The 27,066-nt window shown below is 32.0% G+C and overlaps 1 protein-coding gene across 1 annotated transcript; it reads right to left on the bottom strand.

Moving 5' to 3' along the window:
* Nucleotides 1–245: 245 nt before the first annotated feature.
* On the bottom strand, nt 246–26,337 carry LOC126828592 (dnaJ homolog subfamily C member 11). Its single transcript, XM_050558456.2, has 17 exons — nt 26,242–26,337; nt 15,863–15,992; nt 15,058–15,131; nt 13,774–13,875; nt 12,746–12,819; nt 10,939–11,113; nt 10,229–10,296; nt 9,575–9,639; nt 7,538–7,662; nt 6,435–6,517; nt 5,927–6,043; nt 5,403–5,558; nt 4,286–4,355; nt 3,760–3,869; nt 2,999–3,089; nt 2,592–2,721; nt 246–2,374 (listed from the first exon to the last, which is right to left on the bottom strand). The coding sequence occupies exons 1-17, from the start codon at nt 26,317–26,319 to the stop codon at nt 2,322–2,324; spliced, it is 1,701 nt and encodes a 566-aa protein (XP_050414413.1). The 5' UTR covers nt 26,320–26,337; the 3' UTR covers nt 246–2,321.
* Between the last annotated feature and the right edge of the window lie 729 nt (nt 26,338–27,066).

Here is a 27,066-nt window from a genome sequence, read left to right as displayed (position 1 = left end):
GCAACAGGCACAACTACTGTAATAGGTTGATGTGTTACAAAGTTTCAAAAAGATATTTTGAACAGTTTAAGAGATATGCTCTGGAAACGAAATCGGAACGGATGGACGAAACCCATTTCAATATCCCTCCCTAACTTTGTTCGGCGCAGGATAACAAACAAACCGACTTTAATTCAGACAAAAATTAAAGTGATTTAGCGCCTTTAAATTGACTTTAACCAATATGCAATAAAAATACCTGTATATTCAATTTGAAAAGTAAATAACTTTATTTTTCTATTTCAAACAGTATTATTTACAAATAACATGTACATAACAAGCTCTACTTCTATAACTAATAACTATAATCAACAACATACTTCCATAATTTTATACATAAAATATATGTATCAATATCTAAGATCATTTTACACACATCTGAACTACATGTATTTATTGATAGTTAATGACAATTGTGAGGTTTTTATTCAATCATTTTCTCACTTTAAAAAACAAATTTATCATGCTAATATACATGAAATGTTCAAATTAAACAGAGCCTTTTTTTTTTTTTTTAGCTCCCCAGCTACTTTTCTACTGATTTCAATTATCTGCACATATTATGTCATGAATTCCTGATTTGCAATGTTAAAGGGACTATCCCGATTTCAAGAGAGTCTCAAAAATAAAAGTCAGAGTACGTATGAAATTTAAGCGCCAAAATATAGAGGAATGGTGTATTTACCTTCTCTCAAAATTCCAGCTCAAAATATTGAGCCGTTTGGACGTGAACGTCAAAACTGCTTATCCGGACACGTAACCCTTTTAAGATTTTGGGGCAGTTTTTTCGTTGGGTGACCTGATAATCGATTCCCATTCCTTGAGAGGTCTATATAGTGAATGACCCATGTGCTCTACTTGATAACGAAAGGTAAATTTCACCTACACATTATTTTTATAAAATAAAAGTCTGGTTTTATCCAGACACCGCATAATACAGCTTGGTACACCGGTCTCCATTTCCATATGAAGACTGACGGGTTTAAGTTGTTTGAAAACTTATCACAAATATTGAGTTAGTTGCTCGGCCCTTAGCTAGAGGATTTTAAGGGATTTTAACACAAAATTAAGCAGTTTTATTCTCCAATAAATATCGGGATTAGCCATTTAAGTAGGCTGTCAACTTTGCAACTAGTTCCAGTCAGTTGCAAGTGTGCTTGTGTCAATCACGCCAGCAACCGAGGACAATTGAGAGCAACTGAATTCGGAGTGCTCATATTGACTCGGAACTGTTAATTTATTCATCACACGATCAACAAAATGGCGAATGGTCGGTCTTGCCATAATTCTAATAATAGATTATTGTCGACATCATCAACATTTGAAAAGAGGGTGTCTTCGTTCGCTTCCATTTTGTTTATTTATAAAGTCAAATGACACATGTCTCTTATCATGTGATGTTTTTTCCATGGAAACGTCAACTTTTTTCAGTTGCATTCAGTTGCTCCTAGTTGCCAAAATGCCAGTTGCTTTCAGTTGCAAAGTCGAAAAAAGCCCCCCCCCCTTCTTGTTGGGTACACTTTAGTTTCCTACTATCCTCCAAACGTCACACACACACACAACCTTCTTTAATTAAACTTTCTAACATTGATTCATGAACATGGAAAATGAACTGACAGTGCATTAATCCGTGAACTTTTACAGTGAATAACATTAAGGTGGTATCAATTTCTATGTTGTTCAAATAACCTTATTTTTAGACATGATAATGGAATTGATTCCCTGAACTGTTTTTTTTTTTTAAATTAACAAACATTGATTTTGATGAATCCACTAATTTAAATCTGATTATTACACTTCTCAATTGTCCAATCCAGATAAAATCAAATTTATTTTGAACATTTACCAACCAAACTATAAAAATAACCATTTAATCTTTAAAAATAGGATTTTTTCCTGAATTCCCTGTCACATGATTGAGATCTCTATCTGGATAGTTGGGCATTTACTGTCAAATCTTCAAACTTAAGATTACCTTTCCTTGTTCATTTCCCAACCAAATGGACAAATTTTCCAAACAAATGGACAAAAAATCAAATTTTAAGCATGGTTGACAAACAGATAAAATCAGCTGTTTCAATTTTTTTTATCCACCTGCTGCACAGTTAACAGTAGAATTCTACACTTTATGAATAACACATCCACATGACTTTATATATACGTATATCTTTATATTAATATCACTTGACTTTATCCATCATAATAGCACTAACATAATATTCTCCACTTCCATGCTGGTATTTTCTAGACTTCATTGTTTGTATAACTAGAAATAATCACTGTCACGACCTGTAACTCATACTAGTTGAAGGTAATTCATCCTTTACCAAATGCTCTGAAAGTCATGAAAACAATTTAAAAGCATTTACAATGTCAACTATACAGTTGAATGATGCTGACACATTATGAATTAATTACACTTTTGGTTTTTGTTTGTGTATAGAGCAGTCATCCTGCACTTACTATTATAGACCTTTTGTCATGAAATAATAAATTGAAATGAAGAAAAACTGCACTGTGTGCATTGGCCTTTATCAAAGATATTAACTTACTTTGTTGTGGCAATCTAATTGGTTCATTATCTAGTAACGTGACTTGATGTATACGATTCCTAAATTTATATCTTATATATAAACTCTTTTCTTCTCCTATACATGGATCATAAAATCCTGGTACACAACTCTACAAATTAACAAACATAATATATATTTATATACTCCTAACAAACCTTATATATATATATACATTTGTAGAGTAATCATCATCCAATATAGTATATAACAGAACTATAGCTATTCGAGTCCAAGATATGGCAAATTATTATCCTGTGGTTTAAAAATGCGACATCTTTTGACAATATTAGATCTGATTGATTAACTATTTCATACAGGCATATGTTGATAATTATTTCTTGTAATTCTACAGGATTTGGTATATTTATGAGGAATGTTCTACTAACCTTAGTAGAATTATCTGGTAATATAAGTTTAGAATCTTTAACTGTAGCTTGTAATGGTATAGTTACGTCTATACAACCATCATCATTAGCTCTAAAATAATAATAATAATATATAGTTTCCTTTTATTTTATACATCAAATCAGTTTTAATCTGGTGTAGAATAATAACTTAATTACTGTACAATACCTGTTGTTTAACTGGTTCAATAGTGATTATATACAAGTTTATACTTATTACAGCAGTGTTCATTTAGATAAATATTGATGATTGGTAAAATATGGACGCAAAGGTTGTGAAAAAATGGTTAAAGCAAAGGAGAGAGAGAGAAGTGGGGTTTAACATCCACTCGGCATGAACTATGTCATTTTGGTACCAACATGTGGTTTAATTTATTTCAATAATTCGCTTGCGTGTAGGGGTCTTTAGCAGTGGTAGGAAACCAGGAGGACCTGGAGAAAACCCATGAGGTTGGACAGACAACACTACTTCTTGTCACGTACAAGCTGAGAATTGAAAACCACACTACTTGACTCAACAGCAGACCTAATGATCTAATGTGAATGTGTTATACCATTCCGTTAAACAACCCTGCTTTAAAGCAAAGGGTTTTAAAAAAAAGAAATTCATATCTTGTGGAGAAAATACTTATAACTTGCTAACATTGGTGAGAGGCATTGCTAAGTTGAGAGGCATTGTACGAGAACAAACACAACAATGACAATACTAAATGTTTGCTATTAAAACAAAATAATGTACATACTCTGATGTATCTTCTACTAGTTTACCATATAAACCTTTTATAATAATTAAGCCATTTCTTTTCTCTTCCGTATCAATAATTCTTTCTACAGTTTCACTCATTAACTCAACCTTAAATAGTTATAAAACAAATGGAATATCACAATATTTAGTATATATTCATATGATTACTGGTGTAAACCATCATATCATGTAAGATTAGATAAAGAGCTGATGGTTCTTGCTATAATATTTAAAAAATAGATATTGGAAAGGGAATATGTTGAAAATCTCAGTCAAATTACTAACTCTGAGCCTAGTTATCGCCGTTACAAGAACAGTGTAGCCTCGATTGTCATTGCTACCATTGTTACGATAATAAACAAAGTCCTTATTATCCATTTTTACGTTAAATCATCAACCATTAATCGTAATTAATAATTTATATAACATTTAAGGCCCAAAGAAAGATCTGCAATAAGCAGATTTACCTCTGGCATAATGCCTGTTTAATCAATGCACTTGATCTAGTCCAATATAATACTTACAGCAGATTGTGCCTCTCTCTTTCTTTGTAAAAGTTTTTCTGCATGTTCATTTCTCTTTCTTTCTATCTCACTAATAAGCAGAAAAAATATATCATTTGAAGCACTACATTGGTGATTGGATTATTAAAGGGAGATGAAACTTTTGATTTGTTTTTTGTATTTTGGATGCCCTTGAATTCTAATGAGTTTTAAAAGTCTATTGAAAAGGAGCTATTTTAACTGCACTTGAACACTGTGCATCAACTTAAAGCTATGAAAAACGTTCTGTAAGCAAAAGCCTTTCAACTTCTATTCTATGTGGGTAGATTATTCAATCATCTAAAAAAAAATGTATCATTACTAATTAAAATTCTTGTTATCAGACAAACAACTATTATTTCTAAACCGTAAGGATGTCTATTCCTATTTGTGAAAGTGAAAAAGACAAAATAATGTAGTTTTCAATAAACGCCTTTAAGGGATATGATTGTGTTCCTGCATTCAAGTCTTATTCCTTTAATCCTGGTAATTATATATCATAAAAAAGTAATCTGATTAAAATACAGATCTTTATTTTGTTTCGATTTTTTTATACTTTTGAAGGTTTCTTCCACATAAAGATTTGACCGGTTGTAGTGGAAGGTCGTGTCAGAGGTCACACGGGCGGCTTTTTACCCTATGCCATCAGACATTTGATTAACCAATCAACGTTGATGTTTCTAGTAGGTTATCCACATTTCCGTGCACCTCATGCCAAAAACTAGCCGTAACAGACTGTTTCATTGGCCAATCCCTCACGACTGATGTTAGTAGAAGACAAAATTAGTAGCAGTTATAGAATCAGTAAAATCAGTGGTCTCCAATAAAATTGACTAGACATGACTCGCTGTTGATCTCACTTGAGTTTATGTCATTATCTTATCACAGTAATATCTTATTATGTCTACCTTACATGATATTATCGTACTAGATCACAGATTTGTTTTATTAAAATTGTATTCTATATGATCCTTTAGTGGCATTTAGCAATTGGAAACATAACAAAACTATACAGTTATATGGGACAACAATCACTGGTTGTCCCATGTAACTGTATAGTTTTGTTTTGTTGTATTCTATATGATTTATGGTGACCTACCTTTCCTTTTGTTGTTTTAAGAAAGGATTCACTATAAGTTTTTTAACAACGAAATATACAGCAGCAGGTACAACAGTTCCATAAAATACTGCACTTGGTGATAGAGATTCAGATAAATATATAGGAAAATTAAATGTTTGATTGCCTCGTAATAATCTGAAACACAAATAATAATGATATGAATAATAAGTAAAGGATAAGATAGGATTTACAATAATACTCATAATCATACTCCTTTCATAAAGTCTATTTTACCTGTAGATTATCAACAGGATTTAATCACTAGTGGGTCAATTCCTCAATGCATGAATAATTAATTATCTTATAAAGCATCAAGCATTAGCCAATTTCACATGCACTCTTTCTTATGTCTTTCTCAGTGCATTTTTTTTTTAAAAAGGATTTGTGTCTATATAGTCAACAAGAGATGGAAAAGTTCTGAAAATATTATTGACAATCCTTCTTTCACACCGATTGATTTAAATAAAAAACTAATATCACTAAATAACCAAAATAAAACTTACTTAATTCTTAGCATAACTCCAACAGGTAGACCAACTACCATGGTGGCTCCAAGAATACTGAACTGTGTTATTTTCTTTTCGAATCCGTACTCTCCTATCATTCCTAATGTACCAAATCTTTAAATAAACAATAGTAGGAACTATATAAACAAAATGGCTTGAGATTTTCAGGGATTATTTTAGCCTTTAAATTTGGAGACCTGTTTACTAAATTCCAAAAGAGTGTGATGTTTGGCTGAAGAAGGTGTAGGCATTATATGTCCTCCTTTTTTCACCGACTGGGCTAATGAAGATGGGCATATGCCATGAAGTGTGCTAAGAGTGAAATTTTGCCCCAGGCAGCGGTAACTGTCAAAGGTTCTTTAATGTGCATATCAATGTGTACACGACTAGACAGCTGTTTTGGTCAACAAAGGAGCAAACCCAGGACATCTAGGCTAGCAAGCCTGCATCTTACTCTCTGAGCCATTGCAGCTCCATTTTTGGTCGGTGAATAAAACTAACTTACTTAATAGCTACACGAAGTTTAGCATCATCCTCCAAAAATTTTCTGCAATAACTTGCGGAAATGAAAGTATTAGGTACACCAAGCTGAAAAAGAATTAGAAATAAATGACCTCTTTGGTAACATTATTAATTTTTGTTACCAATTGAACTAGATATTTTCTTACAGGTTATATAAATTTTGATAGTAATCGTAAAAAGTATTATTGATATTACGTATCATAATTATAAAATAGTCATTGTTATATTACGTATCATAATTATAGAATAGTAATTGTTATATTACGTATCATAATTATCAGACTATCAGCCAGTATCCATAAATTCCTAAAGGTTCTAACTAATCAGAAAGATAGGTTGATAAGGGTTATCGTATATTTATTCATTTGTAGGTAATGGTGGGGGGGGGGGGGGCATTTACAAGACCATTTCATACAGATCAGATTATAAATTCTGTTGTTTGAGGGTTCAAAAGCTTCTACAAACTGAAACAAGGGAATAAACACTGAAAGTAATTTACAGAAATTGTTCAAATTTGATAAGATTTTTTGTCTTACTAATTTAAATAATGCCGTTAAACTTCATACAGATCGGATGATCACTTTTGTTGTTAGAGCGTTCACATGGTTCAACAAAGTGAAACAAGGGCCATAACTTTAGAATTAATAAACAGAAATTCAAAAGGCTTCTTCGTTTCCCTAATTTAATTGATGCATATAAATTACATACAGATCGGATGATAACTTTTATTGTTATGAGTGTTCACATGGTGCAATAAAGTAAAACAAGAGCCATAACACCAGAAGAAATTAACAGAATTATTGAAATTAAATAGGGATCTTCATCTCGGTAATGTTAACAACATACAGTATATCAATTTCAAAACAATCAAATGATAAATGTAGTCTGTAGAGTGTTCACAAGAAAGTGCGGACGATGGATGGACCGTCAGACTGCAATATACTACCACATTTCCATGTGGGCGTAGAAAGTATTGCGTTTTTTACAAAAGAAAAATTCCTGCAGAATCTTAACGCAAAATGACAACAGATGCAAGGATGTAGGTCATTAAATGTGGGTATAATATAACTATGATTTTGAACAGACCTGAATAGTAAAAACAGCCCGATTTTTTTCATTATCATAACTTAGTACTGATGTTACAGATGATGGTGTACTTGCATTAAATGTCATACGACCTTGCAACCCACGATCAAACTGATACGCTAACACTGAAACAAAAAATCTTTCATATCACAAAAGCCAATGTCTAAAGATATCATTTATCTGGTTTCCATAATTAGAGAGTATAGCTATAGATTTCCTTATTCACACAGAATATAATATTATACACATGTACTATTCTATTGATCTGATTCTACATTAAAAAGAAAATATATTAAACATGCATTGGATACATATGTTATAATAGATTAAAAAGAAGTTATACAATTATTTTATCAGACCACATCTCTTCACTCCAATATGAAAGAACATAGACATGACTTGTCAACCCATAATTCTATCAACAACTCTGAAATTATCTTATTTATATACTGAGCGCCATAGAAAACGCATCACTTTTTTTTCCCATATATTTTGTTACTAGGTGGTTTTGTATGTATAATATTATGCAATACTTTGAACTATTGTTTCACACAATGCTCCCAAACACAAAAAATATCGGCCCGTGTGCAAAAAAAAAATTGCACGAGATGCACATGAAAAACCCAATATTCACGTGCAGCATTGTGTGTGAGCCCTTTAAAAGCATGTTTTCAACTTAATGTGCAGTACATGAACTGTGAAACGTCAATCTGTCGTAATTTGTTGTTGGACGTGTGAAGGAATCGAGCTAGAGATTCTAGAGACTTACTGAAAATCAACGGAATGAAGCCATGGGAATGTCCAGGGCTGGCATGTCTACACGTGCTATTGCCAGACACTTCAATTGTCATCAGTCCACTATTGTAAGGTTGGTGGAACATGTTCGAGTTACTGGATCAACACGTGACCGTCAACGTCCTGGTCCACAATGCGTTACAACTCAGACTCAAGACCGCTACATCCGGGTCACTCATCTGCGTGACAGATTCCGCCCAGCGACTCGAACAGGTGCAGCAGTCGTCGGAAGACAAGTACCAGTAAGTGCCAACACCGTAAGACGTCGTCTAAGAGAAGTAGGACTCCGTGCACGACGACCTTATGTTGGAGCTATCCCCAGGGATCATCATCGTCAGCGGCATTTGATATGGGCTCAAGGACACCAGACATGGAGACGAGTAGACTGGCAAAGTGTGCTCTTCAGTGATGAGAGTCGCTTTCATCTTTATCACGCTGATGGCCGTCAACGTGTGTGGAGACGTCTTGCAGACTGCTGCGTCTTCGAAAGGGATCGATGGGGTGGGGGAAGTGTAATGGTGTGGGGAGGCTTCACATTTCATCACCGGACCGCCCTACACATTTGCAGGGGTCGCGTTAATGCTGTAGCCTACTGTGATGATGGCTCGTGGAGGACACACGCGCTACTGACATCTGTGTCGTACTTTTGGTTTTGACCCCTCTGACTTTGTACCCTTGATTACAGATTAAACATCCATAAGTGTACAAATGTGTTGTTATTGATGTGTTCCCATTTGAATATTGTTCACAGTAAGAAGCAAAATAAATAAGATATGTTTACAGGATCATTTTGTTATACGAAAAACTAAGTGATGCGTTTTCAATGGCGCTCAGTATATTTCATAAATTTGAACGAAAAAAGGGGGGGGGGGGATAACTCCTCTATATGCAGCCGATAAATTGTGGATTACAATAGGGTTGTTCCTTATGCCTAAAATGAACAATCCATGCAATTTTAGAAAAAATCAATTGTAGATCGATTACAACAAATTTGGGACAGACACCAAATGAAAGTGGTGACTACAGTATATGTTGACATTAAATGTGAGAAACTTGTAATCAATAGACAGAGGCAACACAAAGGCTTGATGGGATCACTCTTGACAAATGATGTATTTTATATCCAGGTAAGTCGAGACACAAAAATTAATAGCACACAATCATGTTTCTTTTATATCATAATCTGCTGTTAATTTTTATGTCTCACATTAAATGTGGATGTATAAAAACATATCTACTCACTTGATACAATAGATGGTCGAATTCCTCTTCTTGTTGACTGTAATGACCCTACTACTGTTCCATAGCTGAAATAAACCATTTCATTTTTAAAAAATATGACCCTATAAGACTTGTCTTTATATTTCCCAGGAGGGTGTACAAATTTTTCTCAAAGACATAAACTTTTTAGTTAGCTCTCATAACAGTTTACAGTTTGTGCAATTGATTCCTGCATTACTAATAGTAGCAGATAGTATTTTAATTCAAATTATATTATTATTGTATATTTTGTATAACATGTCATTTACTAATTAATTGTACTTTATAAATATAAACCATTCTAGTAATCTTAATACCATGATTATTTATTTTAATAATCCTAACAATAATTTTAACAACTATTTTTGTATATTGCATATAAATTTCAAAATAAAATGATATTATTTAAATGTTAAATTAGACCTGACAACCATGCATTGACTATTTATATTCTACCTCTGTTCAGTATTCTATCTTCAGATAGTCTTTTGTTACAAATCTTTACTTTTATATAATTACCATAAGAATACTTTGCAATAAGGTCAAGGAAAGACAAATGCTTTATTTTTACAAAAAAAGTTCTGTAGCAAAATACTTTTTTAAAAGAAACATCTTGTAAATTACAAACACACATACCATCTTTTAGATAGTTGCCGAAATCCTTTAATACTGCCATTCATATTATTACCTGCTGCAATTTCAACCTATAATTATAGTACAAAAGAAAATAAGAAAGTGTATAATAATAATAATACAAATAAAATGTGCAATACTTGCAACTTTAAGGTTAAACATACATTATGCAAGAGCTAAATCTGTCTATTGCAGGTCTTTCTTTAGGCCTGAAATGTTATCTAAATTATTAATTAGACATTTATTAACTTATACAGATCATAATCAACTCTCAATGCCATCGCTAGCCTGCGATATTTAGCAGATTGGATGATCGAGGCTAGCCTATCAGAGTGGACCAATTTGACTGAAATTTTCAGCATATTCTATTTACGTCATCTATATTTTAACTATTATAACTATTATCTAATCTCCCATAATGCCTCTTTAAGTTCAACAATGTTCTAATTTGAATTACATACTTAATCTATTTTACTTTTGCACAATATTTCTAATATTTTTCTCACATTAAATACTAAATAATGATCAAGATTTCCTTCAAGACCATAAAATAAAAATCATTTAGAGAAAAATAAAAGAACCTGGCATGAAAGGCCTTATGATTAATGGCAATTAGATCATTTTGAGACCAAGAATCAAATATAAAACAATATACAGAGATATTATTTCACATGTTAAATTTTACAGAAATGTTGTAAAATAAAAAAAAAGACCTCTGCCCAGCCTTTATGAGATGTTAATCTTCTCCATGTTGTAACAAATGTTCCATCTCCATTACCATTTTGTGTCATTAAAGAACCTCCTATTAAAATTGTGTCTTTAACTGTTAGTGGACATTCAACAGATTGGAATATACTCATACTACTTATCTCTATATTAATATCACTTCTGCAATATACACATCATATAAATTACTTTAACATCAGAATCATAGCCTTAGAAATGGCTAAAATATAAGCTGGTGTCATGCTCTGGTAATCAAATATAAATTTTATGGAGAAACTGATCTTTTTTTTTTGAAAGTTATACTTCAAGACTAAACTTTTTGATATAAATTGTTAGTAGATATGAGGATCATCATATATACAACAGTCAAGGGCCATTAAAAGGTTAGGTCACCAGAAAGAAGTTGAAAACTCAAACAAAATTCAAAGTGAAACTGGAAGTATCGAAATCGAAATTCAAAAATCGGCTCCCCAAGAATTGTTGCCATTTGGAGTAGGTTCAAAAGAAAAAAATGTTTTAAAAAATTGGAATCAAAATGGCGGCAGAATATAACGATTTGAAGATTTTTTGTAAAATCCAATACGGCGGGCAAACAGTTGAAAATGTTATGGAACAAGTGTAGCAAAGCACTTTGGTCCTTAAGACAACATTGGTTCTTTGAAAAATTGTTACTTTACTCTGTCTATAGAGTCAAATCACACATACTTAATGAACGGGAATATATATTTATACATAAAAAACCCAGTGATATTTTGGTAAAATCATAACCATTATCAAAATATCCATCAAATTATATCTGTTTATTGACCTATGGTTGGTTGACCAAATAAGGTAATGTTTCTTTCTCTGGCCTTGTGAAATAAAGAGGTTTATTCCATATTTGGGATGGGAATTAACTCAAGGCTATCTAAGACGTGCAGAAATTAGGGGTTTATGAAACAGGGTGTTGAGCGAGATTGGTCAGAGCTCACCCAGATATTCCAAGCAGCTATTATTATTGAGAACGAGGAACCTTCAAGCCATTACAGCTTAACAATAAAGTTGTAAGAACCATTTATTCTGTAGTGTAATTACGATCACGAAGAAAACAAACACAACAAGGAAAGAAGTCCGATAGTACTACACAAGGTCTCTAAAAATGAAAGATAATATCTGGGGCTAACACCACCATATGCCATTTTTGGTCTATTTTTAAATTGGAGAGAACTATTCATGCTCGGAAAAAATCGGAAGGTCTCAGTAATTTCTGGAAGTTTCCGGAAGCCGTCATAAAATTTTTGAATATTCCTTATTCCTACCAAGTTTCAACTTGATACCTCAAATAGTGATAGAGATACGCCATCTTGAATGTCGAAAAAATGATGAAGAACTTCCAAATTTAGAAAAAATGTCAGTCAGAGCCCAAAGAAGATTTGTCTAAAGAATGCAAACCGGAAGAAGATCCATTGAGAAATAACCAAGATATGGACAATCTGAGATTATTTTATGTCCCATCCGTAAAACACTTCCTGTTTGTCAAAAATAATCCAATTTATATTTAATAAATAGATCCACGGAGTCCAACTACATCTACGTCGGCAGAATGTTTGCACCATGCACAGGTTTGACTTCAAACTCTGACTAAATCCCCCCCCCTTCCCTACCCACCTCCAAAAATAATAAAAACAAAATGCGTTTCGACCAAAGGTCCGAAACATGTAATAATCATTTTAATCATACTAAACAGAAAGGAAAGTTGGACTTTTATAAAAATGTTTGGAATGTTCCATATCTATTTTACAGCTTGATACTTACTCATAGTCTGCATCTGGTTCAGCACCATATCGATCAAATAGATCAGTAGCATTCAATGCTATTGAAACTGTTCCCTATGGAAGAAAAAATACTTTATATTATATATTATATGTTCAAAGATATTACATAAAGAAGATGTCCAACTGTGGCAGGTTTCTTCATATTGTATATTCTTAATAACTCATCTCACATTTAAGACATCAGCATCCGGGTAACTGTCTATCATTGTTTGAAAACAAAACCATGTGTGAATGCTGTAAAAGCTACACTGGTATTTTGTAAACATGTAACTGAAGGTGAATACCTTAAGAATATCATTGAAATAAAGATTATCACAAGATATGGAGTGATTTGTTTGATTACAGTGAATAACAGTTGCCTTTATAATTTGTTAATTACAGACTGAATGATTTGGACCTAGGTTTAACCACGGTTCAATCTAGTTCTATACATTACAATATAAAGAATCTGCAACTGCTGGACTGCTCCTTTAAACATACATTATGCGAGATGTAAATCTGCCTATTGCAGGTCTTTCTTTAGGCCTGAAATGTTATCTAAATTATTAAATAGACATTAATCAACTTATCCAGACCATAATCAACTCTCGATGCCATCTTATCTGTCCGATTTTCATTGGATTTGAATACGATCTGTTGTTCAATGTCTGTTGATGATTATTCGCAAAAATGGTTAATTGAGACTTTGTTAGTTATCGTGACAGCAGTAACAATTAAAATCAAGGCTACAAAGATTTTAAAATAAGGTTCTTGACATAGGGCGAAGCAATTTTGAGCATATTCCCTTTACTTCATCTAGTCTTTAACTATCATAGTGCGAACTGCCAGCTCTTTATCTAATCTTCCATAATACATAGTAATTCCAATATATTTATACTAAATCGTATCGTGTAATAATGAATAATAGTTGAATAAACAAAGATCAGGCTTATAATCTAAACTGAGGCTAATCTAACAGGAGTACAATATTCTACTGTATCCTTGATATCCAATTAATTAAATTCATACTTTAGGATTAGTTCTTTGTTGTAATCGTCTCTCTTCTCTTTCTCTTTGTAGTCTTTCATACTCAGCTATTATTTCTGCAGGAGATTTGGTTCTTGATATAACCTATGAAAAGTAAACAGTATTAAAAAAATAAATATATTATTCATTATTTTTATACCCTTATACAGCCGAAAATGGGAGTGGTGGTAAGGTTACATCCTCTGACTTTCGTTACAGAATAACATGCTATTACACCCACATTGTAGCATATATCGTTCGTAGGGAGTCAATAGGTCGTATCTTCAGAATGAGAATTAAATAGCGCATCTTTCCATCTAGTTGTCGTATTTCTAAAGCCAATAAAACAGGGTTTTTATAAATATTGTTTCAAAATGTTTCACGAGGCATTCCCCCCCCCCCCAAAAAAAAAAAAAAAAAATTAATATTGAGAGCAAAAATGATGTAATTATTTTATGGTTAGTTATGTATTATAGAAGAGTCTCTACTAGTACTATGTGAAATCTATGAAACGGAAGCAGGTAAAGATGAATCCCCCCCCCCCACTACTCCAAAGTACGTCTTTGATATATAATATTTCTGTACTAGAGATATTTAGCCTGATAGCTACATACTGTGAGGATAGCTACATACTGTCATAACGCTTAAACATACATTTTTTACAGAAATATTTGAGAAAATATGTCATGTTACATAAAAAATTTTGATGTTATGTCTCTATATGCCATTTTGATTCTTAACCTCTATAATGATTTCTTGCTCTCTTGGACAATTTCGCAAAACTATGATACGCCATTTTGATTTATAACCTCTATATTATTTCTGGCTCCCTTTGACAATTTTGCAAAACTAAAATATGACCTTTTGACTCCAATCTGATAAAAATACAGATTTATACTTTGTTTCGTTTTTTTATACTTTCGATGGCCTACACTATACGAAGATCTGTCAAGTTGTACTTAAAGGTCGTGTCAGGGGTCGTACAATGTGGCTTTTGACCCTATGACGTCAGACATTGAATAATCAATCAGTGTTGACATTTCTAGTTGTTTACCCACAGTTCCATGCATGGCATGCCAAGAAGTCGCCGTAACAGACCGTTTCATTGGCTTTATCCCTCACTTCAACCAAAACGCCGGTAATATAACAACTCTTTCAGATCCTAGTGTAGTAAAGACAAATAAAACGAAATTTTGAACTATAAAAAACGAAACAAAATAGAATATGTGTTTTAATCAGATTGTTTTGACTCCCCATCGACTATATTTCTAATTTGAATTAACTTACTTCTAAGCCTTCAGTTTCTAAACCACTTTCACCATATATATCATAAATTGTTCTCTTGTGTTTGTCATTTAAAACTGCAAATATATAGCAAAATTACCATTAAAATAAAAATCTTGAGAATTCTGAGCTTAAACAATCTTAGAGGAGTTGGACCTCTTGGACTTGGGTCAAATAAATGTGTTTAATCTGGTTGATCTGATGTATTGGAATAACACTTAAATTTCCATATCAAAGCAGCAAGTTGATATTCTTTATAACCTTTAGTTTATAACTTAAACATACATTATGCAAGATCTAAATCTGTCTATTGAAGGTCTTTCTTTAGGCATGAAATGTTATCTTAGACATTAATTAACCTATCCAGACCATAATCAACCCTAGATGGCATCGCTAGCCTGCGGTTTTTGGTGGATTATGAGCCGATTTACTGCATAACTTTCCTTTACGATTTAATGATTAAATGGATAATTGAGACTATGCTGTTTATCTTACTGACTTTAGTAATGATGATCGAGGCTAGGCAGAAATTTCAATCGCTTAGTTCTCGGTTCATAGTGGATCAATCTGAATGAAATTTTCAGCAAATTGCCTTTACATTATCTAGTTTTTAACTATTATAGTGAGAACTGCCAACTCGTTATCGATTCTCCCGTAATGTATCTTTAAATTGGTTGTATCTGCAAATGAACATATTTTTGTATCTTACATAGATTAGCTTTAATTCATTTATTGCTTTACATACATAGATGTTCATTCAATTATCAAAATTGTTAAAACAAAATATAATGATATATATATACTTCACCTTCATGTGCTTTTTTTATTTTTGTAAACATAACTTCTGCCATTTTCTTTTTGTTTGGTGAAAAATGTTTGTCTGGGTGATATATTTTACTAAGTTGTCGAAATGCATTGTTGATTTCGTCAGTTGAAGCCTGCAATTATTAGTGAAGAAAAAATTTGACTTTTAAAACAAATGGAAAATCATCACAAAAATAAACTGGTAAGCAATTTATCTGCTTTAGAGACAATCCCCCCAAAATGTTTAAAGAAAGGTTGCCCGGCAACGAAACATACGCCCACAGCAACTAAATCGTCCGGGCAGTCAACAAGGGTTGTCGCATATTTTTACTTTTTTCGGTAATGAAACATTTATAATACACTAAAATCTGATTAAGAGCAACAACTCACGAAGTAATTATCAGAAAACTATTAGAATTTGTTTGGTTTTTATAAAGTTCTGCCCCATGCTAACGTTTTGTATGCAAAGCTTTTAATATCATAGATTTAACTGTTCAAGTCATAAAAATTCATTGAAAATCAATATACTTGTTCGTCTCAAGATCTTAAACTCTGTGTATCAATCTGAAGTCAATCGGATGATAACTTAAGGGCCATAACTTTGGCAGTAATTATCGGAAATCGTTGAAAATCAATAGGAATCTTCGTCTCATGACCTCAAACACTGTGTATAAATTTAAACTCAATCGGATATTAACTTGAGCCTCAAGAGCATCCACAAGATTTTTTGAAGTGATCAAGGGCCATAACTCTGGCAGTAATTATCGGAAATCGCTGAAAATCAATAGGCTTCTTCATCTCATGACCTTAAACACTGTGTATAAATTGAAAGTCAATCGGATATTAACTTTGGCCTCTAGAGCATCCACAAGATTTTTCAAAGTGATCAAGGGCCATAACTCTGGCAGTAATTATCGGAAATCGCTGAAAATCAATAGGATTAAAGTCAATCAGATATTAACTTTGGCCTTTAGAGCATCCACAAGATTTTTTGAAGTGATCAAGAGCCATAACTCTGGCAGTAATTATCGGAAATTGTTGAAAATCAATAGGCTTCTTCGTCTCATGACCTCAAACACTGTGTATAAATTTAAGGTCAATTAGATATTAACTTTGGCCTCTAGAGCGTCCACAAGATTTTTCAAAGTGATCAAGGGCCATAACTCTGGCAGTAATTATCGGAAATCGCTGAAAATCAATAGGCTTCTTCGTCTCAAGACCTTAAACACTGTGTATAAATTTAAAGTCAATCAGATATTAACATTAGCCTCTAGCCGCCGGACGGACGGACGGGGGCGATGACAATATACGACCACATTTCAATGTGGGCGTATAAAAACAAACTATACAAAGAATTGTTATCATTCCTGTTTATATAGTATGGTAATACATATCAAGATTTCACATTAATTACCACGCAAAGAAATACAAATCTAGAATCAAATAACTGTGATAAGAAAAGATTGCTCTCAGATAATACAAACAAAAGGAAGGCAGAGTTTTGTCATGATCATCTACATTGTAGTACAGATTATCTCCTGTCACCATGTCAGTAAAATATAATGTTTTAGGGGTGCCGAGCGCCCAGATATTAGACCAAGTAACATCCCCTGAAAAGTGTTGCAAAATTTTTTGGGCATGTGCTTTTTTAATAAAATAAGGTGGATGCTGAATCAATGAAATCCAGCAATATCAACACCATTTATACATTTGTTACATATGTGACCCCCCATGGCATACTGAGTCGCAATGAGGAAATTTTGAAAATTGAGTTATTGTTATTTTCACATTCATTACCTTCAATTTGATGTATAGTTTGTTTGAATCGGGCGAAAATTGACCGAGTTGTGACTGCTTAAAGCCACCCAACTCACCAGAGTAAGTTTTGAGAAAAATCAAGTTAAAGATTTGGTATGTTTCAAAACAAAATCCCATAGCAACTAAGCCATTTATTTGCTGTTTTGTCGTTGAATATTGTTTTCTAGGGGTTTTCAGGGGTGCTGAAGACGAAAATTGTAGGAACAATTTGATCCGACAATTTCCGCCATCTTTTTTTTCAAAATGGACGCCAAAATGACAAATTTTGGAGTTTTCATAAGTTATGTGTTTATTAATGTCATTGAATGGGTTTTTGGGGGTGCTACATCAAACAATTGCAGTATAAGAATAAATCCGATAATACCCGCCATTTTGTTTTTCATAATGGCGACCAAAATGATAATCGTAGTAGTAAAATTAATCCGTCAATATCAACCATTTTGTTTTATCAAAATGGCGACCAAAATGACAATTCTGTTTTTTTTTATCACTGTATTAATGTAACCGTGTCATTTTAAAATATTTTATTGCTATTTTGATCTTTTGAGTCGATAGATAGTATATTTATAGACTCATTTTTGTGAAAATCTCAATTTCGATCAAAATCAATATTTTCGCTTATTTTGTCTCTTGTGCAATAACATGCGGTGGGTGACATATGTCAGTAAAAAAAAAAAAAAAAAAAAAAAAATCCTGAAAAAATTCTAATGGAAAATTAAAATGCGAAAAAAATCTTAAAAAGTGATCCGGACAAAATTGATTATTTCTGGACAAGGGAATATATATGCGAGAAGCAATTTTGGGATATCTATAAAATCGTATTAATCCAATCTATATGACAATTGTAATTAAATATCATAATGTTAAATGAATTATAACTATATAACTCACTTGAAAAAAAATATTAGTTTTGAAAGCTAAAAATATAGTTTTTGCCAAAATGACATTACTTCTGGTGATAATGAAAATGTTAAATTAGTTCTATAAAATCATAAATAGCATAATGGATCACATGGTAAAATTTTTATGAAAATCGAATAATGATTGACACTTTTATAGACCAAAAACCTTGAAAAGTGACTTGTTGAATATAATCTATTTCTCTGCAACCGTCCACGTTAGAAACTATTTTGTGTATCTGTATGATCGTATGGGTTCATTCTGTTTGTTGATTGGAATCAAATATCATAATTTTGAAAACATTACAAATCAGACTCATTTGAATAAAACACATGTATTTGTTTTTGTCCAAATGATGACATTTCCGGTGAGAAAGAAAATGATAAGAAAATCGAATAATAATTGACACTTTTACAGGCAAAATAATGCGAAAAGTGGCGCGTGCAAAATTGCCCATTTCTCGGCAACTGCTCATATTACAAATTTTCGCATACATTCTCTGCGTATGCATTATTGCTACGAATTTATGAAAGCTACGAGGAAATATTTTAAAATATGAAGACGCTGAATGGGTTGTAAATAGCTTAATTTTACACCTTTTAATCGAAATAGCCCGAAATTGAAATGAAAAAAACTGATCTCAATGTTTTGTGTGCCTTTAAAGGGCAGACCCTTTCAGTTATACCAGATTTGAAAAAAATAATATTTGCTTTGAAAAAGTGGTACTTCTGGTGCCAACAGGAAACTTTATCGGTAACAAAAAAAATGACATTTTGGAAAACGGAGAATAAGAATTTTGTTTTATACAAATCAAACAATAAATAATTAATCTAGGTAGGACCGAAAAACTGAATTAGCCAATGGCTGCTAATGCAAATTACTGAAACAAAAGTTTTTTTTTTAAAATTTAAATTTCCTAAATTTGGCGCCTAATATCTACAAAGATTTGCCAAAAATCAAAAGTAGCGTAGCTGTGTGCACTGTCTCTGGCTATGCCAAAATGTATCAAAAGTTAAAATCTGATGATTATGGTTAAAATTATGGCAATATTTTTAAAAATGACAACTTCAGTGATTTCGGACATTTCGCATTGTCGCAGAACGTTGAAAATAGCTTTAGCCTGTAAGTCACATCCACTTTCCCAGTAAAACCAAAGACATCGTAAAGATGCGACAAGCAGTTACTGAGATCTAATCAAAACAGAAAAAGAAAAATAATAATACTAAGAAGAAGATGAATGACAAGAATAATAATCTAAACTAGAACTGCGAAGCAGTAATGACGGGTTTCACTGGTGCCACGTTACCCTAGAACTTATGTCACTTTGGTGCCATGTTACCCTTGAACTCATGACTTCCAGTACCAATGGAACCGATAAACAGATATCCACAAACTTTGTACGTATCAAATAAAATGGAAGCAGAATCAACCAAATCTAGCAATATCAATTCATTTTATACATGTGTTACATGTAAGTGATCCTGACAAAATTACATTACTTCCGGTGATAATGAAAAAGTTCAATTAGTTTCATGAAATCAGAAATGGAATAAGGCATCACATGATGAAATTTTTTTATGTAAATCGAATATCAATTGCTACTTTTATAGACCAAAAACCTTAAAAAGTGACTTGTAGAAAATCGTCCATTTCTCTGCAATCGTACAAGTTAGAAACCATTTTTTGGTATCTGTATGATGGTGTGGATTCAATGTATGTGTTGATTGGAATCAAATATCATAATTTTAAACACTTTACAAATCAGACAGATTTGAATAAAATATCTGCTTTGAAGGCTAAAAATACAGTTTTTGCCAAAATGACGTTACTTCCGGTAATAACGAAAATCTTAAATTACTTGTATGAAATCGTAAATTGCATTAGGCATCAAGCACTGAAAATTTTATGAAAATCGAATAATAATTGACACTTTTATGGACCAAAAACCTTGAAAAGTTACCTGTTGAAAATCGTCTATTTCTCAGCAACTGAACAAGTTAGAAACAATTTTGTGATATCTATATGATCGTATGGGTTCATTCTATTAGTTGATTGAAATCAAATATCAAAGTTTTAAAAAAATAACAAATACGACTCATTTGAATAAAATTTCTCTTTTAAAGGCTAAAAATACATTTTTTGCCCAAATGATGTCATTTCCGCTGACAGTGAAAATGTTAAATTGGTTTGACCTAGTCAAAATTAGCATAAGGCATCAAATGGTAAAAAGAAAAATGAAAATCGAATAATAATTGACTCCTTTACAGGGAAAATAACTTGAAAAGTGACGCATGCAAAAATTGCCTATTTCTCGGCAACCGCTCATATTACAAACTAATTTCTACATACATTCTCTTCGTATGGATAATTGCTACGAGTTTTTGAAAGTTACGAAGAAATATTTTAAAATATGAAGACGCTGAATGGGTTGTAAATAGCTTAATTTTACACCGTTTTTCACCTTTTAATCGAAATAGCCCGAAAACGAAATTTTTGTGCACATTTACATGGCGCATTCTTTTGGTAATATCAAATTTTGAAAAAATAATATTTGGTTTCAAAAAGTGGTACCGAACTGTCAAAATTATAGTTTTTGTTAAAATTATGTCACTTCTGATGCCGACAGATAACTCTATCGGTAACAAAAAAAATGATATTTTGGAAAAAGAAGCATATGAACTTTGTTTTAAACAAATTGTACAATAAATAATCAATCTAGGACGGAAAAACTGAATTAGCCAACGGCGGCTACCGCAAATTACTGAGACATAAATTGTTCACATTTTTGCTCAAATCAGATCACCCTTTAGCCATGGATAAAATACCATAAAGAAATATTCATTAATAAAAAAAAATTTGGTAAAAATTTAAATTTTCAAAATTTGGCGCCTAATATCTCCGAAGATTCATCGAAAATCAAAAATCTAAAGACCCGTAGCTATGTGCCTTGTCTCTGGCTATGTCAAAATGTATCAAATGTTAAAATCTGGCAATTATTGTTAATATTACGGCAATATTTAGAAAAAAACCAACTTCGATGATTTCGGATTGTCGCAGAATGTTCAAAATAGATTTAATCTCTAAGTCATGCTATCTTTCCTGTAAAACCAAAGATATCGGATTGATCCGACAAGTAATTTCTGAGATATACTCAAGTGGAAAATAAAACGGCCGATGTGTTGGATGATTGTTTTTTTTGGTAAAAACAATCATCACTAGAACTGCGAAGCAGTAATGACAGGTTTCACCGGTGCCCCGTTACCCGTGAACATATGTCACTTCCGGTACCGATGAAACCATTAGACAGGTTTCCATGTAAGCATTTCACACATCACATAAAATGTACGCAGAATCAACCAAATCCGGCAATATCATTTCATTGTATACATTTGTTACATGTAAGTGATCCTGACAAAATTACATTACTTCCGGTGATAATAAAAATTATAAATTAGTTTTATGAAATCATAAATGGCATAAGGCATCACATGGTGGAAATTTTTATGTAAATTGAATAATAATTGCCACTTTTATAGAACAAAAACCTTGAATAGTGACCTGTAGAATATCGTCTATTTCTCTGAAACCGTACAAGTTAGAAACCATTTTTTGTTATCTGTATGATCGTGTGGGTTTAGTCTATTTGTTGATTGGAATCAAATATCATAATTTTAAAAACAATACAAATCAGACTCATTTGAATAGAATATCTGTTTTGAAGGCTAAAAATACAGTTTTTGCCAAAATGACGTTACTTCCGTTGACAGAAAAAGTGTTAAATTACTTGTATAAAATCGTAAATGGCATTAGGCATCACACACAGGAAATTTTATGAAAATCGAATAATAATTGACACTTTTATGGACCAAAAACCTTGAAAAGTTACCTGTTGAAAATCGTCTATTTCTCCGCAACTGAACAAGTTAGAAACCATTTTGTGATATCTATATGATCGTATGGGTTCATTCTATTAGTTGATTGGAATCAAATACCAAAACTTTAAACAAATAACAAATACGACTCATTTGAATAAATTACTGGTTTGAAGGCTATATATACATTTTTTGCCTAAATTACGTCATTTTCGGTGACATTGAAAATGTTAAAATGGTTTGACCTAGTTAAAATTGACATTACGCATCAAATGGTGTCACTTTTATGAAAATCAAATAATAATTGACTCTTTTACAGGCAAACTAGTGTAAAAAGGGACTCATGCAAAATTGCCCATTTCTCGGCAACTGCTTATATTACAAACTAATTTTCACATACATTCTCTTCGTATGGATTATTGCTACTAGTTTATGAAAGTTGCGAAAAAATATATTTAAATATGAAAAGCCTGAATGGGTTGTAAATAGCTCCTTTTTTCACCCTTTTTCACCTTTAAATCGAAATTACCCGAAAACGAAATCGATATTAAAAAAAAGGGAGTCTGATGTTTTCTGCGCCTTTACAGGGCACACCCTTTCAGTCATACCAGATTTGAAAAAAATAATATTTGCTTTCAAAAAGTGGTACCAAACTCTCAAAATTGTAGTTTTTGCTAAATTTACGTCACTTTCGTTGCCCAAGGGTAATAAAAAAAGGGTTATAGACATAACGGCCCTAAACCATAATGGCCAAAATAATTGGTCATAACGGCAAAAATATTTGGTCATAATGGCCAAAAGATTTGGTCGTAATGGCCATACAAATTGGTCATAACGGCCATACAAATTGGTTGTAACGGCCAATAAAAACCAAACCATTTATTACATGTACGGAATGATATTTAATAATATAAATACATTGCATAATAGATAATACCCTAATATAAATACATACATTACATAAACATTAATTTAATACGTAAATTTACACAGACATTTAACATAATACAAACTGTAATATTTCACATACATAATAAAACATACAAACTATAAAATTTATTTCAATAATATTTCACATACATGTACATAATACATCTAATTACATAATTTTCAGTGTTGATAAAAGGGCTTTTTCACGATTTTAAAAGTCCCGTCAATAAACCATTGCCAGGATTTAGCAAGCAAAGCCAGCTGCCTTGTGGTTGAAAACATCAAATGTCTTTCTCCTTTAACTTTTATATCGGCACGTAAAAAATCATCAGGTATTGCATCTTCATTTACTTGTAAAATAAATTTGTAAATATAGCTTAACCTAACATACATGTATATTTGTAAATATAGCTTAACCTAAAATATATTTTGTAATATTACAAATTTTGTAATATTGTTACATGATATTGTTAATTTGTAATTATAACTTTCAACATAATAAATAACTTAGAAATTTTCTCTTATTCTGTTAGTTGCTCTGATTAGGTTCTCTGAATTTTCTCTGAATGGATTGGAGATGACCATTTCTTTTACCTTAAGTTGATAAAAAATAAATGATTAATGTTTATCTCATATATTAACTAATCAGATCAGAGAGTGTGAAGTACCTAATTAGGGATTATCCAATCAGTTGATTAATTAGTACTCACCTCTTTCCTTTGAATTACAATTACACTTTACAGCATGTAGTCTTCCGGGTTGGCTTTGGTTGTTATGTCTCCAGGACACATGGTTTGTATGGTGTGTTCCCCCTTAGCCGGCAGACTGTTAATCCTTTGATTGATCTTAAAACTATAGTCTGTTTAAAAGTAGTCACTCAAGAATTGTTCACTAGTGTTCAGCGTTAATGAGCTCTTAATCCCTCTTAATAAAATTTATTAACCAACTAATTAATGACATTTTGAACACAGTTCATGCCGGCGTTATGATTTCAAACATGAATTCAATTCACTATATTAATATAAATAGATGGTCGATCTGTGTCGAAATTATATTTATTTTAAAATGGCAAACGTTCAGGTTTATATTCGCTTTATTTCCAATAATCCAATTATATAATGCTATTTAATAAAAGTTAAATGTGTAAATTGTAATGCATTTTTACATGTGTAAATCATTTAATGTTATTTAATAAATATTAAATTTGTTAAAATCAATATATTTTCATATGTGTAAGCTATTTAATGTTATTTAATAAAAGTTAAATTTGTTAAAATCAATACAGTTTTAGTCTTAAAAAAATATGGACTATAGTTTATAACACCATTGTTCTAGGATTAACTCTGGATTAGCGGCAAAATTTGACATCAAAGCCTGCCGGCTAAGTGGGAACACCCCGGTTTGTATAACTGCAGCACAACATCGATGTTTTGTTTAAATATATTGTTTTTCATTCAATTAAAAATTTTTGGCTGTTATGACCAAATGTTTTGGCCATTATGACCAAACTGTTAGGCCGTTATGACTAAAGTAGGACCGCTTTGACCAAACCTGTTTTTGGATGTTATGGCATATGGCCATTATGACCACATCCCCCCAAAAATAGTGTTTCACACAATCTACGCAGTGTGAAACCCTAATTAAAGTTCTCAAGGGTTTTCTTCACAAAAAGGGATAAATGTTATCAAACATACAACAAAGGTAGGCACTAGTATAATTGTGGGTACTATAAATTACACATGTACAGAATTTATATCAGAGATTTGAGGCATGAAATGTTTGATTAATTAAACTTCAAATTAATTTGATCAAAAATTAATTATTGTTTATACTATACAGTCAATAATTGCAACTGTTTAATGCCACTTATTATTATCGTACATTTCCATATGTTTCTATAAGATAGTATAAGGGAAATCGAAATAGTTGACATCTTTCATAAATATCTGTCAGCAGACTGGAAGAGCTCATATATTTCTGAATATCCGGCCAGTTTGATTGGGAGCCACTTAAAGGAGCTAAATCGCTAATATTTGGGACTACAAATTGACACAAATGTGTCGCAACGTATATAATAATGTAATATGAATGTAAATAAACTGATTTACATTTAATCGTTTCCGTTTTTACTCTAATTTCAAAGCAGTTATGTTCGGCGAAATACGCCAGATATCTCAATCCAATGGCAATCTCTAGCGTCTGGTTATTCCAGTCTACACCGATAGTATTTATTACGCATGTTTTCCAGATAAGAATATGGGGTCACCGTTTGACATGACTTGGGGAATATGTCTAACCTCGTTCTTCTAGTCGCTTGTTACAAATTGCGCTGAAACGCATTATGGTACACGATTCGTGTACCAATCGTAAAATGTTTATTTTGTCTTAAATATTGGATATCAGAAGCCCACCTTTTTCCGGTAAGATCACAACACCAATGTAGATTAAAATTGTCAAATAATTCGTATTTTCATTGTTGAAGGTTTTGGATGCATATATATGATATTGAGTTAGAGACTTAGCTACTTTAAATTGCCAAAAAATCATAAAATGATGAAATTTTAGTGCACTTTATTTTGAGAAAAATATTGATACTGTAAATTGAACCGGGCTTGTTTATTCCTTTGTCGGAAATATGACAAAGCACAACAACACCAGTTATGTAGAATTTCTACTCAGCTGAGCAAATAAACAACCGGCTTAATTGTGAAAAGTCCTTCAAAAGCCCGTCACAGGGTCCCAGCCAAGACAACGTATCGAAGTTCAACAAATCATATGTGACAGAAAATCCAGACATTGGAACTTCCAAAAAATTTATCAATGATACATATATGAACTCATACGCAAACATATTGACACATACTTCTCTTCCAACATTAAGCAATGAGTAGAAGTCCGTTGTGAGAAAGTGTTCCTCGTCCTCCACTCTGGGCGCAGCCATTTTGGTTACGCAAAATTCAAGTTATTTGTCATAAGATACGAAAAACGAAATTAATGATCAAGCTGTTCCCCGTAAGCCCGACACACGCTACAAATGAATCAGTGTGTTTGGTAAAATATCTTTTTGTGCCACAGAAACTCGACAGATAAATGATAATACTAAAATAACCTTTACAAAGGTCATAAAAGAAAAAAACTTTCAATTTGAATTAACTTTGGATCATGCAGGGTAAAAATAATAATAATAAAAAAAATATTATATATTATATAATATTGGCTCATATTTGGGAAACATGTAATCAAAAGCTAAGAGAATGTTAAAAACAATTATTAACTTCTACTTCTATTGCCAGTATTGGCTCAGGTTTGGAAACATAAGCGTAACACTATATTATAGTGACTATTAGTGATTAGTGTAGACTGACGGTTATTTTTGTAAAAAAAAAAGAAAAAAAAAAGAAAAGACAATCAGAATGTTAAAAACAGTTATTAAATATCATGACAGTTTCGCTGTAATTTAAAGCAAACTAAAAAAACCTAAAAACGTTTTAAAGTGATTGACAGTGACTGTTTCACAGCAATCATTTCAACAAATCATGTAATTCTATGTAAATAATTGATGTTTTTAATATTTAATTGATTTTCTAAAGTGTAATCTGTTTGAATTAACTACTGTGTGTGTGTTGTTAGTGTTTAACGTCCGCTTCCACCGAAGGTGATATCGCAGACAAGTTGTCTTTTTTTTTTA

Source organism: Patella vulgata, chromosome 7, assembly GCF_932274485.2.
Source record: "Patella vulgata chromosome 7, xgPatVulg1.2, whole genome shotgun sequence".
Classification (NCBI taxonomy): Eukaryota; Metazoa; Mollusca; class Gastropoda; family Patellidae; genus Patella; species Patella vulgata.
The sequence above is the reverse complement of the archived record's forward strand: the minus strand, read 5'-3'. Positions and strand labels throughout refer to the sequence as shown.